The sequence below is a fragment of the Heliconius melpomene genome, chromosome 21, assembly GCF_056956725.1.
Source record: "Heliconius melpomene rosina isolate 202511_hmr_F chromosome 21, ASM5695672v1, whole genome shotgun sequence".
Taxonomy (NCBI): domain Eukaryota; kingdom Metazoa; phylum Arthropoda; class Insecta; order Lepidoptera; family Nymphalidae; genus Heliconius; species Heliconius melpomene.
Genome location: NC_140409.1, coordinates 13,768,277 through 13,782,578, shown reverse-complemented (window position 1 = coordinate 13,782,578; position 14,302 = coordinate 13,768,277). Strand labels below are relative to the sequence as shown.

General features: G+C 33.5%; 2 protein-coding genes across 19 annotated transcripts in view; one reads left to right on the top strand and one right to left on the bottom strand.

The window, feature by feature from the left end:
- Positions 1-522: 522 nt before the first annotated feature.
- The window catches only part of Hk (potassium voltage-gated channel subfamily A regulatory beta subunit hyperkinetic), a 35,489-nt gene continuing 21,709 nt past the window's right edge, over positions 523-14,302 (bottom strand). Inside the window, exons 1-16 of one of the 17 annotated variants that reach the window (XM_085206569.1) lie at positions 11,321-11,514; positions 10,910-11,099; positions 8,559-8,632; positions 8,012-8,245; positions 7,842-7,935; positions 7,206-7,351; positions 7,050-7,129; positions 6,017-6,149; positions 5,554-5,699; positions 5,310-5,406; positions 5,106-5,221; positions 4,879-5,015; positions 3,940-4,096; positions 3,603-3,669; positions 3,412-3,491; positions 523-2,904 (exon numbers count right to left, since the gene is read on the bottom strand). In XM_085206569.1, the coding sequence (XP_085062695.1) occupies positions 3,991-4,096; positions 4,879-5,015; positions 5,106-5,221; positions 5,310-5,406; positions 5,554-5,699; positions 6,017-6,149; positions 7,050-7,129; positions 7,206-7,351; positions 7,842-7,935; positions 8,012-8,245; positions 8,559-8,632; positions 10,910-11,064 (1,518 nt within the window). In that variant the 5' untranslated portion in view covers positions 11,065-11,099; positions 11,321-11,514 and the 3' untranslated portion in view covers positions 523-2,904; positions 3,412-3,491; positions 3,603-3,669; positions 3,940-3,990. The other 16 variants (XM_085206565.1, XM_085206564.1, XM_085206573.1 and 13 more) reach the window with 16 other exon arrangements.
- The window catches only part of LOC146527356 (uncharacterized), a 63,444-nt gene continuing 60,909 nt past the window's right edge, over positions 11,768-14,302 (top strand). For both annotated transcript variants that reach the window (XM_085206550.1, XM_085206549.1), the window contains exon 1: positions 11,768-12,217. In XM_085206550.1, the coding sequence (XP_085062676.1) occupies positions 12,192-12,217 (26 nt within the window). In that variant the 5' untranslated portion in view covers positions 11,768-12,191. The remainder of the gene's footprint in view (positions 12,218-14,302) is intronic.

Sequence of the window (14,302 nt, the reverse complement as noted above, 5' to 3'; positions counted from 1 at the left end):
ACGATTAGATTATCTAAGCTAGAATAATTTCTTGATATATCTTCTTATCTTTTATTTTTTATTCTTTTATTATATGATCAGCTCAAATTATTCACTACAAATGCAGTTATGAAATTATATCACTATTGGTTTGTAGCCTATTAATAACCAAATATATAATAAATGAGTTGAATATTAAGTCTCGTCTCATTAACATCACCACAATACACATAGCCTACAACTATAACGCGACGATTGTGGGTTCGATTCTGACTCGAGGAAGTGTGTTATATTTCCATTTCATCGCTCTGGTGTAGAGGAAAAGCGCGGCGTTGAGTTCTGCCACTCAACACGCAACGCTTCTAGAATTCAGCAGAAAGTGGGGAACGGAGTGTGTTAACACTAGGTTCCCTCTGCCTACCTTGTTGTGTGAGGGATGCAGCGTGAAGCTAAATATAGAGTATCAAAACGAAATATTATGTCTTTAGAATAAATTTATTTTTAAAATCTACTAATTATATATCAAAAAATAAAACACATTCATTGAGTGAGGTGCTTTTATTAGTTTCTGGCTCAAATATTTTGACACACTAGGACTAACTCGTGGTAAAATGCTCAATAAAATTTATCTAATGATATGACGTGATAAAGATAAAACTTTAAAACATATTTTTTTAATAATTATACAAATATAATCATAATAATATAACTATAATCATAATAATTTATGACTAAAAATATAATTAAATATAAAATATGACTAATATTAAATGTATATGTGTTGATTATAATGTATATTATATAGCATTTTTGCGCTTTTTTTCTATACTAAAATCTAATTTTTGTTCATTTGAGAATTAATTAATTAATTTATTTGGACTACCTACTTGTAAATATCTGTGCCTTTAACAGAACGATTGATTTTGGTCAAATGTATTTCGAAATCATTCTAGAATTTTGAAACTTTTCAATGTCACCAATATTTGTAAAAAATTATCAATCCAAAAAAAAAAGTTTTTTTTCATATAAATAAATAAAAATGTTTTTTTTTGTAATTAATTATAAAATTAATTACAAAAAAAAACATTTTCCTAGATTAATCATTCACTTTATTCACTAGACAGCACATATTATTAATCTTATGTAAAAATACTATTTCCAAATACACACAGATCAATTCACTCGATCTACAAAGTACTATTAAAAAGAAATCAAACAAACAACTACCCTACAAACAATCAAAATAAACATCTATAAATATATTTTAAATAGATACTATATTGCTCAAAATATATCAAAAATATAACTTATGTTTTTTTAGAGTTTTTTCGTATAAGTAAGGTAAAGAATGAATATCCTAGTGCCAATACACTCCGTTGCTCCATTATCTGCCTATTTCAAGTATAGTTTTTATATATATTTGATATATTTCAAGCGAAATATAACAGATTGACAACTGATAGCGATTTGTACTTTACCGGTAATCTTTTTCATTATATTCATCATAACCTATACTTATATTAAAAAGCTTTTTTTAGAAGCTTTGACTGCTTTAAAAGTGCTTTATTATTAACATTATTTAGGCTATAGTTGTGTTAAAATATACACAAAAGAAATTTAGATCTTACCAATATTTAATCAGTCACTTAACTGTAAGTAATTGAGATTTATCTATTAAAATTCGCTAGCTTTTATTTGTTATAATTATATATAGAATAATATTTTAAGCCAGATCCTTATTTTAATGCAAGCAGTGGAAGCGATTTATTGAATTTTACAATTTCTTAAATGACTAGCTCCCTTAATTAGTATTCGAAGGAATCAATTAGGTATAATACTTCATTCTTATCCTGATGGTCGCCGCATCCACGCTTATTCTGGCTTAAAACAGAACTTACGGTTCCAAAATTATTGTTATTTGCTTATTTTGATCTTTAATAGAGATAACTATGTGACATATTTCTCCACTTTCCGTAAATTAAGGTAACTAAGTAGTGGCGTCAACTATTGTTTTAGACCACGCGAGTGTCTATATTATAAATATAATATTTTCTGAGTAGGATCTGAACAAACAACCATAATTTTTAGCTGGCATGTCTATAAATAATTACATTTGTGGACTAAAATTAGCCCGATTTGTATTGGAAACTGAAATTTTGCATATTTGACAATCTAACTTATATACATTTATTTCGGTTATATTTTACATACAACTTGCACGAAAAAAAATATAATTTGAACATTATATTAAATAACAGAAAAAAATGTTCTGAATAAGTACATTTTCTTGTGTACTTAAAATTATTTAAACAATCTATAGTGCATTTTGAACCTATCGACCTACATGAGCTTACCTATCGTGAACGCGGCGTTTTACTTCTCTTTTAATAGTAAAAGACACACTAAATGCCTGAAAACGATTGCAACTATAGACTATCCATACTTTCTAAACTTTCCACGTACATTCGTAGCGACTTTGTTCTATACATATTTAATTTTCTTATGAAAAACAAATAATATTTATATGTATTTTTATAATAAAGCTAATATTTAGTGCACACAATACATTAATATATCGTCTAAAATAACTAAACATTTACATATATAATATTAAAATTTATATATAATATAATAAAAACATTATTAATTTTCTATAATATACTATAATACAATATATATTATACAAATTTATACAATAAAGCTGTATAATTCCAAATTCTACATACAAAAGGCTATACGTGGACTAACTTAGTTAGTTTTCTATGTGCCTTGCACTTTGTTGTGACTAGCCTACTCCTTATGGCAACTATCGTTGCAGTGCTTATCCTCCTTCGTTTTCATATAATATTATATTAAACTCAATGTACACATAATGTTTATTAATCACAGCTTTTGCAACTGGCTAGAACTGCTTCATGTTGTTTACTGTAATAGATTATTTATATTCTTATGTTTTATGATTATTATCATAATCTACGGTTTTGGTTTACAATGTGATTATGACTGTACACTCACTATTATCACACTACATTTACATAATAATAATAAATATTATAATAATAAATAACATATATTATATAAATTATCAAAACGTAATGATTTTATTTTATCTAAATTTGTTATCATCCTCATCCGTGTAAAAATATAATTTGTGAATACAATAATTTCTACTAATATATTAAAAAAATATTAACAACATCCAATTTAACAATTCTAATTCACTATCGAGTGTACAATCATTATGATGTCTAAATATTTAATTATTACATAATGATAGGTTGTTTAATGATATCGATGTGTCTACAGATCAGCTGGGGAGGCCAAATCGAATCTGGACCTTCGTCTGTCCCTAGTCACAGACAGCTGGCCAGAAGACGATCTCTGCAAAGAGGATGATCGAGGCCTTGAATTATCAGATTTGGACTTTTTTACCTTACTACCGCCTGACGCTGGCTGTTTCCCCTTTAAAGATGATACGGATATTACCACATCTGTTGATACTCCATCATGTTCTATTGGACAATTAAAGTTAAGTAAATATTTTTGTAAATTTATGTGTCACTGGAAATCAAAATATAGTATATGGTTTATTTTTATTTTGTTAAATTATTTATAGCACTCACCGACACGTCTTATCACTTCACCGGCATTATTTAGGAAGAATTTGGGCTTACTATCCTTAACTGATTCCTGTAGACAAGTGTTTTAAATGTAAACGAATATTACATATAAATTATAATAGAAACAAAAAAATCATAACCTACAGCTTGAACAATAAGTAAATTATTTTTTTTAACAAAGGTAGGTTAAGTAAAATTATTTCTTAATAAATTTATAACGGATATTAAGATACGAATCCATCTATCAGAGATAGATATGACTAATTATATATCTAAAATTTGTTTTGAGAAAAAAAATAAGGGAAAATAGGAGAGAGATATAATACGGAACCGAACTTACCTTGGACTTACTAGATTTGGAAGCAGACTCAGTGCTTCCGCGCCACCACGGTCACTGTATCTCACAAAAACCCCGCCCTGTTTCCTTGGCGGGGGTCGTCGCGTCGCCCTCAGCTTCCTCAGGCTTTGGAGATCCGGCGGCCGATGTGGACGCCCCACTATTGATATATAAATCTATTACCTTGTAATACTACTTCTAAGCTTAGCTTATAATACTACTCTATTTACTAAACTTCACGCTGCATCCCGCTCATAGCAGGGTAGGCAGAAGAAAGCCTTCGAACCTAGTTAAGACACTCCGTTCCCATTAAAACTGCCGAGTTCTGAGGCGTTGCGTACTGAGTGGCCGGACTCAACGCTGCGCTTTGCCTCGGCACTAAAGAAAAAGAAATGAAAATATTAAATAATTCATTTCCTCGAATGGGAATCGAATCCACAACCTGGCGTTTACAGTCACAAGCTTGTGCTAATTCACTACGAAATATAAACTATATAAATTATGATACTATTAATTACATAGCTCATTATACCATTGTAATTTGATAAAGTGATTTGTCACTCGCTTTATAATGCAATTGTACGTGTAATCAACTCTACCAGTCGAGACAGACTTTTTTACTCAATATAACAACTTCATATACCAGAAAAAGTTTTGAAATAGAAAACAAATCTAGCAATATAGATATTTAAGCCGCATCAGACTAGAGAAGAAGACGAAAATAGCCCCAGCCCCAGCTTTAGAAATTTAAAGCTCTTTCAAAAATAGATTTCCATTAACAAATGATCAAGTAAAATTCATATTGCCGTTCAGACCTTCGGCCTATTTTAAAATAAAATTCTCAAATTTAGACCAATTAGGGGTCTAGGGTATAAATATAGGCAATCAATGACCTAGTTCAAGTTAATTAAGGCATAACACAGTTTAATACGGCATACTCACGTCATGTCTACCCGCACTGTGTTGCTGTTCTGTTGGTTGCGCATCGCCAGAGTTGACACCATGGGTGGTCTTTGCGGCTTGTTAGACAACAGTCTCTCTATTTCCACCATAACTGATGGTGTGAGTTGTGGCACAATCTACCAATTATTTTATATAGTATATTTATTCAATTCTTAAAATACAGTGGTTTTGTTTTGTTAAAATTTAATACAGTGGTTTTGTTTTACCTGCAACGCATGAATATTTTCTTTGAATTGTTCCACACTCGCCGCGCCGAGCAGCAAGCAGTTTACAGATTCATTTTTAAGGCACCAGGCAACAGCCAGTTGGCTCATCGAACAATCTATTTAATGGAACAGGTAAAATTATTATTAACATGATAAAATTTTCAATGTTATCTTGTGATTTATTTTTGGTAACTTATAACTTACTCATTGTTGTGGCAAGATTGGCGAGATCGCGTAGTTTATCGCCATAAGTGCGAGGCTCTTCCCCTGCAACTTGTTCTTTACTTCCAGAAATTCTCATCTAGAGAGTACAATCGCGTTGTTAATTACAAATCTTGTTCTACTAATCTCTATTTTTTTTTTTGTATAATATATCTGTTACATAATTTGATAAAGAAACATGTTATTTTTGTGCGATAATAAATACACTTTTCAACAAGCAGCCTACCTCACTCACATCCGCAACAGCCAAATCTTCTTCACACCAGCTAAATGTGCTATATTTCCTATTGAACCGCGACTTAGCGAATAGACCAGTAATCTCCTCACGTCCAAGCCCTTTGCCAGTAGTGATCGCGGACCAAGCCATCATCCCTGGGATCAGACACATGACGCCTATGAACAAGTAATACCACCTATGATAGATAGGTCGCACGCCCGTACCAACTGTCAAATATTTTGGGCATGCTTTAAATTTATTAATTTGATCAAAAATATGCAATAAAATAAAATTTTCGTATAAATTATTCGTTGAACTTTAAGGGTTTTCTTTAAGCACCTCTTATGATAACATCCTTTGGACATTTTGTTTTTTTTTTTTTGTTAAGGCTAATATAATTAAATTAAATAATAAACTCCTTGGCAGAAAGTAAAGCGCGTGACCTCTAAAACATTTAGTAGAAATGACTTACCAACACCTATCTTGTGATATAACTCGGGCATGTACAGTTCTGGTTTCTCTCTACAGAACATGTGATACTCTGTTTGCTCCACAATAGGCGTGATGCAATTGAACTGTCTGCAGTTTGTGTATGCGTCCATTATCTACAAATTATATTTTCATATATTTTACGATCGATGCCTACATATATCTAAACTTAATATAAATTTTGAAATTGAAATCACAAATCCCAGAAACAATTGGTTTGAATTGGAATTTTTTTTGTGTTAGATGAAATATCATTAATCGAATAGGCCAAAATCTATTACATCACGTTAATCGTTTCGATATAGCCCACTGTAACTACGGTCATAGTTATCAGGAGTCACCACGCGGGTGAAGCCATGGGTGGGAAGCTAGTGTAAATATTTAGAAAGAAAATTGGAGACGGACGGAGTTATTCATTCAGTCATATGTACATACATAAGAATATGTATTGATGATGGCAGTGGTTGAAGTTTAGATTAGTATACAGAATGTCTATTATAAAAAGTTGATATTTTTTTATCAAATTTATATGAATTTAGGTTGAAGAACAAATTATTTATTATTTTATTACTATCTACATCTATTCGTTGAACTAAAAAAGTCTAATTTAATATTTATTAACTTTAAAATTTAAAAATAGGACGTTCGCAATATTTTTTCCTGGATACTCTAAGACAGCGATCTATGGGAGGGCACACTTCTATAGGAGACTCAAGTATATGGGCGAGCGGATACGGTCAGCTGTGAATTGACAATTTGCCGGCGTGAGACGGATGTCTATATGGCTTCAATTGTTTCGGTTTATTTTTACTATAAAATAGCGTACTTAATGTTCAAGTTATTGTTATAAGACATTTTGAACTTTCAGAATGTTTTCTCTTAATAGAAAAATCATGGATTTGTATTCTTCCTTCTTCCATTTCCTGATCGCTCACTAATGTATATGTTGTAGTTGTGAGAAAACAGATAAAAAACAAAGTATTACATGTGGAAAAGTAAAATACATCATTCCTCACCTCTGAAGGTGACCAGCGTGCTGTCCCCCAGTACATAACCCATCCTTGGTTGATCACAAACGTCATCGCTCTTACCAACTCTGTTAAAAACATAGCAAATTCAACAAAATCTATTCTATTTAGACAAATAATAATTATGAGTTTCATAACCTTTACCTTCCATAGGACAAACAGGATCGGTTTTGTGCAACAAAACAACATCTATATATTCAACTTGGAGTCTCTGAAGAGAGGCTTTAACACTTTCAATAATATGTTTCCTAGACAAACCCCTTTCATCCGACCTGTTAGCATGAGGAAACCTAATAAATTGAGATTTCATATTAGGTACTAGAAAAGCCAAAAGCATTAAAAAACAAGCGTTAAACACATTTATAAAAAGCAATCTGTGAGCTATCAGCGATATGGTAAAAGCTAGCGGTAGCAAGTGGTTATATGTTTCTAATAACTGTGTCGCTCACAAGAGTTTAAATATTACCATTAAAGTTAGTTATCACTTCATTTAATATCTTACTATTTAGATTTGTTTACTTGATCCTTTTTCTTCTAAGTTTGTGTGATCTTTGGTTAATTAAACCTTCGTGATAGTCGGATTTCTCCGATGTATTTTTTTATATTTGTTTTAGTTTTTATTATATTATTTGATAGTACTGATAATTTTATTTTAGAATACTATCTTGGATGTTATTAATATAATAATTACAAGTGAAGGAGGCTAGGGAAATTCTTTCAACATATTTCTTATAAGACAAGTTTAAAAAAAATATACAAATTAAAAATAAATATACTTACTTTGTGCTCCAATATATTTTTGTTGTTATAATAACACTAGTACGTCTTACGTTTCTCTTTTTGAGTATCCTACCGAGTTCCACTTCACCTCTGGCTAAAATTGTTAAAAATATATTAATTTTCTATATTCATAGGAACGATTTTATAATTTTTGATGTTTCTCTACTCACCACAATGTGCCTCAGATAAATCAAATAGATTTATGCCGTTTTCTAAAGCGGTCATTATAATGTCCTCTGCACAGTCCTCGTTCAACATCGTCCACAAGCCAAGACCGATATTGGGTACTCTTAAACCAGATTTTCCCAAATTTTTGTACCGGAGACCAGGAGTTACTGACGACGGCATGCTTGTATGGTTTCCCATGTATATAGACATATGCTTTGAAATATTCATCTCGCCGGCTGTTGGTAACACTTGATATTTAAGTTTCTTTTCTAAATATATTAGGTGTATGGATAAAATTAACTGTTTGTTCGTTCAGTTCAGTTCAGTTTTACACAATCAAAATCCAAAAGTTTCACGATTTGAAATATACTTTAATATAATATATATTATTAATAATTGCTACTATACATGAAAAGCTGTTATAACTCAAGCTAAGCAATACTATAGTTTTTGTTTTGTTAAGTACAAAGTTGTCTTTAGTAAAATATTTGATTTGTATTTTATTTTTATTTTGTAGTTTATTTTTATATCGAAAGAAGCCTGACTTACCTTGATCTAACATTTGCTGGGAATTAGCACTAAATTCGTCCATACAATCAAGAGAGGCGATTGGGGCACGACATCTGGGTAACAAATATATCGGAGTAATTAGTAGTGTTGTTGAAGCTACGCCACGAAAATACAATATCTCAAAAACGATAAAAAGTGAATAACGAAGGTATGAACTGAACGTGGTTTTTGGGTATACCATACGCGGTATGGATTATGGTGTAGTTTTTTAGCTTTAAGAGGGAACTTTGTGTTAAGAAAAGAAGAAGAAAGACGTGCTTTCTATGTACGCCCTATTTTCTAGTGATTACGGACTGAATAACAGTATTCAACGTTGAGGTTTGTCTTTTTACCAGAGCGGGGAAATAAAAAAAATATTACCTCGAATGGGAATTGAACCTCCACATTTCGCATTCGCAGACATACTAATATTTTTTTCTTTCCATAATAGCCTTATTTTGAGTTTCTATGAGGTTATTATTATTAGTATCCAATATTAAATTTAGAATTAAATTATCATAAATTGAGTTTTCAAAATGACTTCGCTTATTTGTAAATGTTAAAATGTTAAAATCAAGTCCATCAATAATGAAAAAAAACATTTAAAATTGTAACTATTATAGATCTGTGGAAACTATATACAATTTCTTTAACAGTGTAAATATTTTTAAGGTTGCATATCCAAAGGGTGAAATGGGACCTTATTACTAAGAGTCCGCTGTCCGTCTGTCTCCTCATGCTTTACTCATGAATTGTGATATTGATATAAATGAAATTATCACAGATAATATAATTTCTGTTGCTAATGAAAACACAAATACTAAAAGACGGAATATAATAAATATTTAAGGGGGCTCTCATATAACGTTCATGATTTTTATGGTTTTTATAGATGATTATAGTACGGAACCGTTCGTGCGCGATTTTGTATTTTTAATATATTCTGTCAAATTTTATATGCATCGTATTTATAGACTTCGAAAATTTACAAATGCTTTATACTAAGAACTCATTAATTTAGTGTATGAATGAATAGATATGAATTTCAATATAATTTCCATATCTAACATCTTTTTAATTTTCCGTTTCATAAACCGTAATAAAAATAAACTACTAATTTATACTAAAATATTGTGAACTTAATCTACTCTACATTATATTTTCTACACTAAACATCTATATATCTATTTGTTAACTGTAAAATGTCAACATTACTAATATTACTAATATACCTAAGCTACGTTATGTAAAGTGCCTAAATTATAATCTAAACTACCTACAATTAAAGGTAAGACCATCCCGGCGCAGTGGGTTCGTTGACTGTAAGAGTTATGGATCTTAACCCTCCCTCGGGGAAATGGAAACAAATAAATTATTTCCCCCTACATTTCCCTGCTTCATAAAATAGACAAGGCGCGGCGTTGAGTTCCGACACTCGGGACAAAGTTACGAAAATACAATAATACCCTTCCCTTTGTCTATCAAGAAAGCTGAACATCTTTGTTTCTAAAATAAAACTAAAAAAAACCACTATTCTATTAACAACGTCTAACTTCATGGAATATAATACATGATCAATAACAGTATAAATAGCTTCAGAATTCCAATGACTACTTTAGCACAAGTCAGGTTTCATACATACAATACGTAAATTAGTCCCAACAGTAAGATCTTAATAATAAAATCTCATTACAACTAACTGTTCCAACTAAGTAAACGAATTTAATGATAAAATGCAATAATCTCAGAACTTTACGACTATAGAAAATACTAAAATGTTAACTACTCAACTACATAACTAAGCTACTTTTAATGAAGATTGACATACAAGCGACAAAAGTGAAGCAAAGTCGGTGTTTAGCAAGGAGGAGGATTGAGTATATGAGGCTCGGTGAGGAAGCAACAGTGGGAGTGGATACCATACCTGGAGGTCCTCCGTAGCGATGATGCAAGCCAAGCGTCGTACTACATATTCGGCTGTATCTTAAGCTGAATAGAACGTATATCGTCCCTGACCGGATCGAAACAGATTGTCGATAATACTTAAAGCAACATCAATAGTATTAGCTTAGTCAATTCGCCATCGATCAGACCAAGGTTGTTATATATACTTAACGATTTCGCAAAAGATAAGTCGCCTTCGGTGCCTACTCGCATGCGTCGATCGCTGTGAGATGCGGTATACTTGGCTCTCCGTCGGGAGAAGACGTAAGGGCTTAGTGGTTTATCTATAGGATCGGGACATGACGGCAGACTGTACAATCGATATCAATTAATAATTGACGTGTGTACCGCGTGCACTACAGAGACACGTCTTCTCTCGGGCGGGAGCGGGGTCGACGAGGTCGTACCGGTATATGGTGGGCATGGGATTGGAGTCGACGCTGACGGAGTCCGGCGCGCCCAGCGGTGTGTGCGGCGTGTACCGGCTGACCGTGGACTCGCTGCGGGACATCACGCCGTCCTTCCCGACGCCCTCCCTGCCTTGCATCTCGAGACGCCTCATGCCGCTCCTACGCTTAGCAACACCATCTTAACTCCCTACAAACATCTCATCTGTAATAAAACACTTTCACGCTCGAGGGAGAGGATATTGCGGGCTCAGATCGAACACTCAAAGACGTAAACATAGATAAGCATGCATGCCCTAAACGCTAATCTAGTCCGCTAATTCGATTCAACATCGTAAGTAAGAAACATCTAACCAGTGATCTATCGCGGGAGGAAGGAGGTTCAGTGCGTGGACGGCGAACGGCACTCACCGGGTAGCATGAGAAGTGAAGTCTTCGAGGTTTCAGTCGGGGAATCCGGTTACTGTGTCGTAACGCGGCGCTGTCGGAACAAAGGGATGCGCGCGACGCCGCCTCGCGCCTGCGCCCCGCGCCCTGTCCGTTTGACCTACTTCTTACACAGCCTTTGCCGTTATCATTTGACGCAACATGGTAGAAAATGGAACTTTTGCACAAGTGCTGGAATGACTTAACCCTAGATCCTGTTTCCGGTGGTCTCGTAACCATCTCCACGATAAATTAATTTTCAATTGCGCAGTAATTTTAGCACGCATCGATCCCGGAGAAGCAGGCAGCGGGGGGAGGCTGCGTGACCTAGACCTAGCAACTGAAAGCACTACAAAATTTTTAAGTACAATTTTTTAAAGATCATTATAAGCGCCTGTAACAAAATTTATGTTAGGTGCCCAATCAATAACTTTGTTTGGTAGAAAATTAGTATATACAGGTTGTTGTATTTCGATATTATTGTTTTAATTAGTAGGCTAGGTGCAGGCCGTGTGCAGTGGCTCCCCGCGCGTCCCGGTCGCCCCATCGCATCCCCCAGATCATATTTATTGTTGCAACCGCCACGGCAGCAGCCACGTCGCGTCGCCAGTTACGACGGCAATTTGGAAATTTTCCAATAATTTGATTTTGAAAATAACTTTTAAATTTTTAAAATTAAATTCAAAATAGATTTTAATTTTTTCAAACTATGTATATGAAAATTTTCATCTAACTTAGTCGTCTCGCGCGACTTTTTGTTAGGCAACTACTTGTTGATTGCACGTAGTTTAAACACTTTTCGTCGCGATGTATCCAGAGACTTTATATATGAACGGGTGAAATTAAAGAAATCGAGATGGATCCTGATAGAAGGTTGACCCGGTAAGTGCATATTGTGGATATGGTTATTTTATGAATTACTTTATTTTATATCTTTTGTTTATTATGTTCAAAATTATCTTATCGAACGGATTCCTTTGTTATTAAAATTGTTTTAATTTAAAAAAAAAATAATAATAAATCAGCTTCACACACATAGCAGGTTAAGTTGAGGGAACCTAGTGTTAAGACGCTTTCCGCCGAGTTTTGGAGGCGTTGCGTGTTGAGTGGCGGAACTCAACGCCGCGCTTTGCCTGGAATAATTTTATTACTTGTCACTAGTAACAAGAAAAAAATTATTTTATAAAATAAATATTTTTTGTGCCGGTGCTTAATATTGTAGAGGCCGTCGTAGCAGCAGATGTAGACGCGACCTTAGTAGGTACTACTCCCACTCGGAGGAATTAAATATTTTAATTTCTTCGCTGTGGTACGAAGGCGTTAGGCCGTCGTCGCGATGCAGCGGCACAGTGTTGTGACTGTAACGCGACGGTTGTGGATTCGATTCCCAATCCAAGGAAACGAAATATTTATTTACATTTATCCGCCACCAGCAGTACGCAATGCTTACAAAATTCGGCGGAAAGTAGGGAACGGAGTGTGTTAAAACTAGGTTTCCTCTGTCTACCCTGCTGTGTGCGGGATACAGCGTGAAGGTATATATGGTACGTAGACAAAGCGCAGTGCAGATTTTCGCAAACACTCTTTTCATTTTCAACATTCAGTGTCGAAAATTGCGCGAAGTATCAATACGTCCCCTCTGTTTACCCTCCTAAAAGTAAATATTGTATCTAAGTTAACAGGTTCCTTACTATTAATAAAAGTTAACTTATACATTTTTTGCGTAAGTTAAGTTAGGAACATATTAATTTTTAAGCCTGACCTAACTTTATCTTAATATTGACTGTGTTCTACAAATAGAAATGACTTTATTAAAGTTTCATAGCGAATCTTTTAAATGCGGGCTTAAATTCTGAAAATCATTAAAGAAAAGAATATTTATTTTAGTATGAGGATCATTATGGAGATGAAAAGTTAAAATAATTATCTATATACTAGTGGACCCGAACGCGGCTACGCCCGCTTATGCCCGCTGAACTATACGAATATTTATGAAATTATTTTCAGTTTTCAATAGAGAGATGCGTTAAGCAAGCTCATTTTGGGTGACGTTTTCTAACAACAAACTTTGCAAATCTTTGCTTAGCAACGGCGGTTGTTTTAAACATGGCGGGATAAATTGCATGTCAAATTAATAATTATTTTAATATATTAATATATATCGACAATATTAGAAATATAAGAAAAAAAGTATCCTATGTTCATCCCGGTACCCTCATGTGTCTCTATACGAGTATTTTATCACAATTAAATTAGCGGTTTGGGCCTGATTGCGTAAAAGACAGACAGACAGACAGACAGAGTTACTTTCGAATTTATAATATAGGTATGGATATAAAAGGACTTGTCCTCACTGACTGAGGTAAGACGCACGCACAGCCGTAGTGTAGAAACCGAAACCGTGCGTAGAAACGTGAAATTTGGACAGATGTTTACTTTCGTAATCTGGACATCCACTAAGAAGGGATTTTGAAAAATTTTAACCCTAAGGGGGTGAAATAGGGGTTCAAAGTTTGGATGGAAAAATCTTTAAATCGCCACCGATTTTTATAAAATTTGAAATTTGGACTTAAAAATATTTCATTGGACACATGTTTCATGGATTATTAGAATTCACCCTTAAATAGGCAAGCGAAGCTGCGCGCGTCCGCTAGTGAATAATAAGTAGACAGTTAAAAAAAAGTAGTTTCACGCTGTATCCCACATTCCGTAAGGGAATCTAATTCACTTATCAAAACACTTCGTTTTTTAGCGCGATTGGAAGAAGAACGCGATACTTGTGGATTCCAACCCCGCTTATTGCATTTAAAAATATTTTATAACTGTTTCAGCGGGGTTGCTTTGACAGAGCGCGGTGTTAAGTTCAGTCACTTTTTTGAAAATCTATTTAAATTTCAATTTTAATTAACAAAAACTTATTCACTAATATTGAGCTGACATTTTACAAGGGAGATAATAAAGCTATAT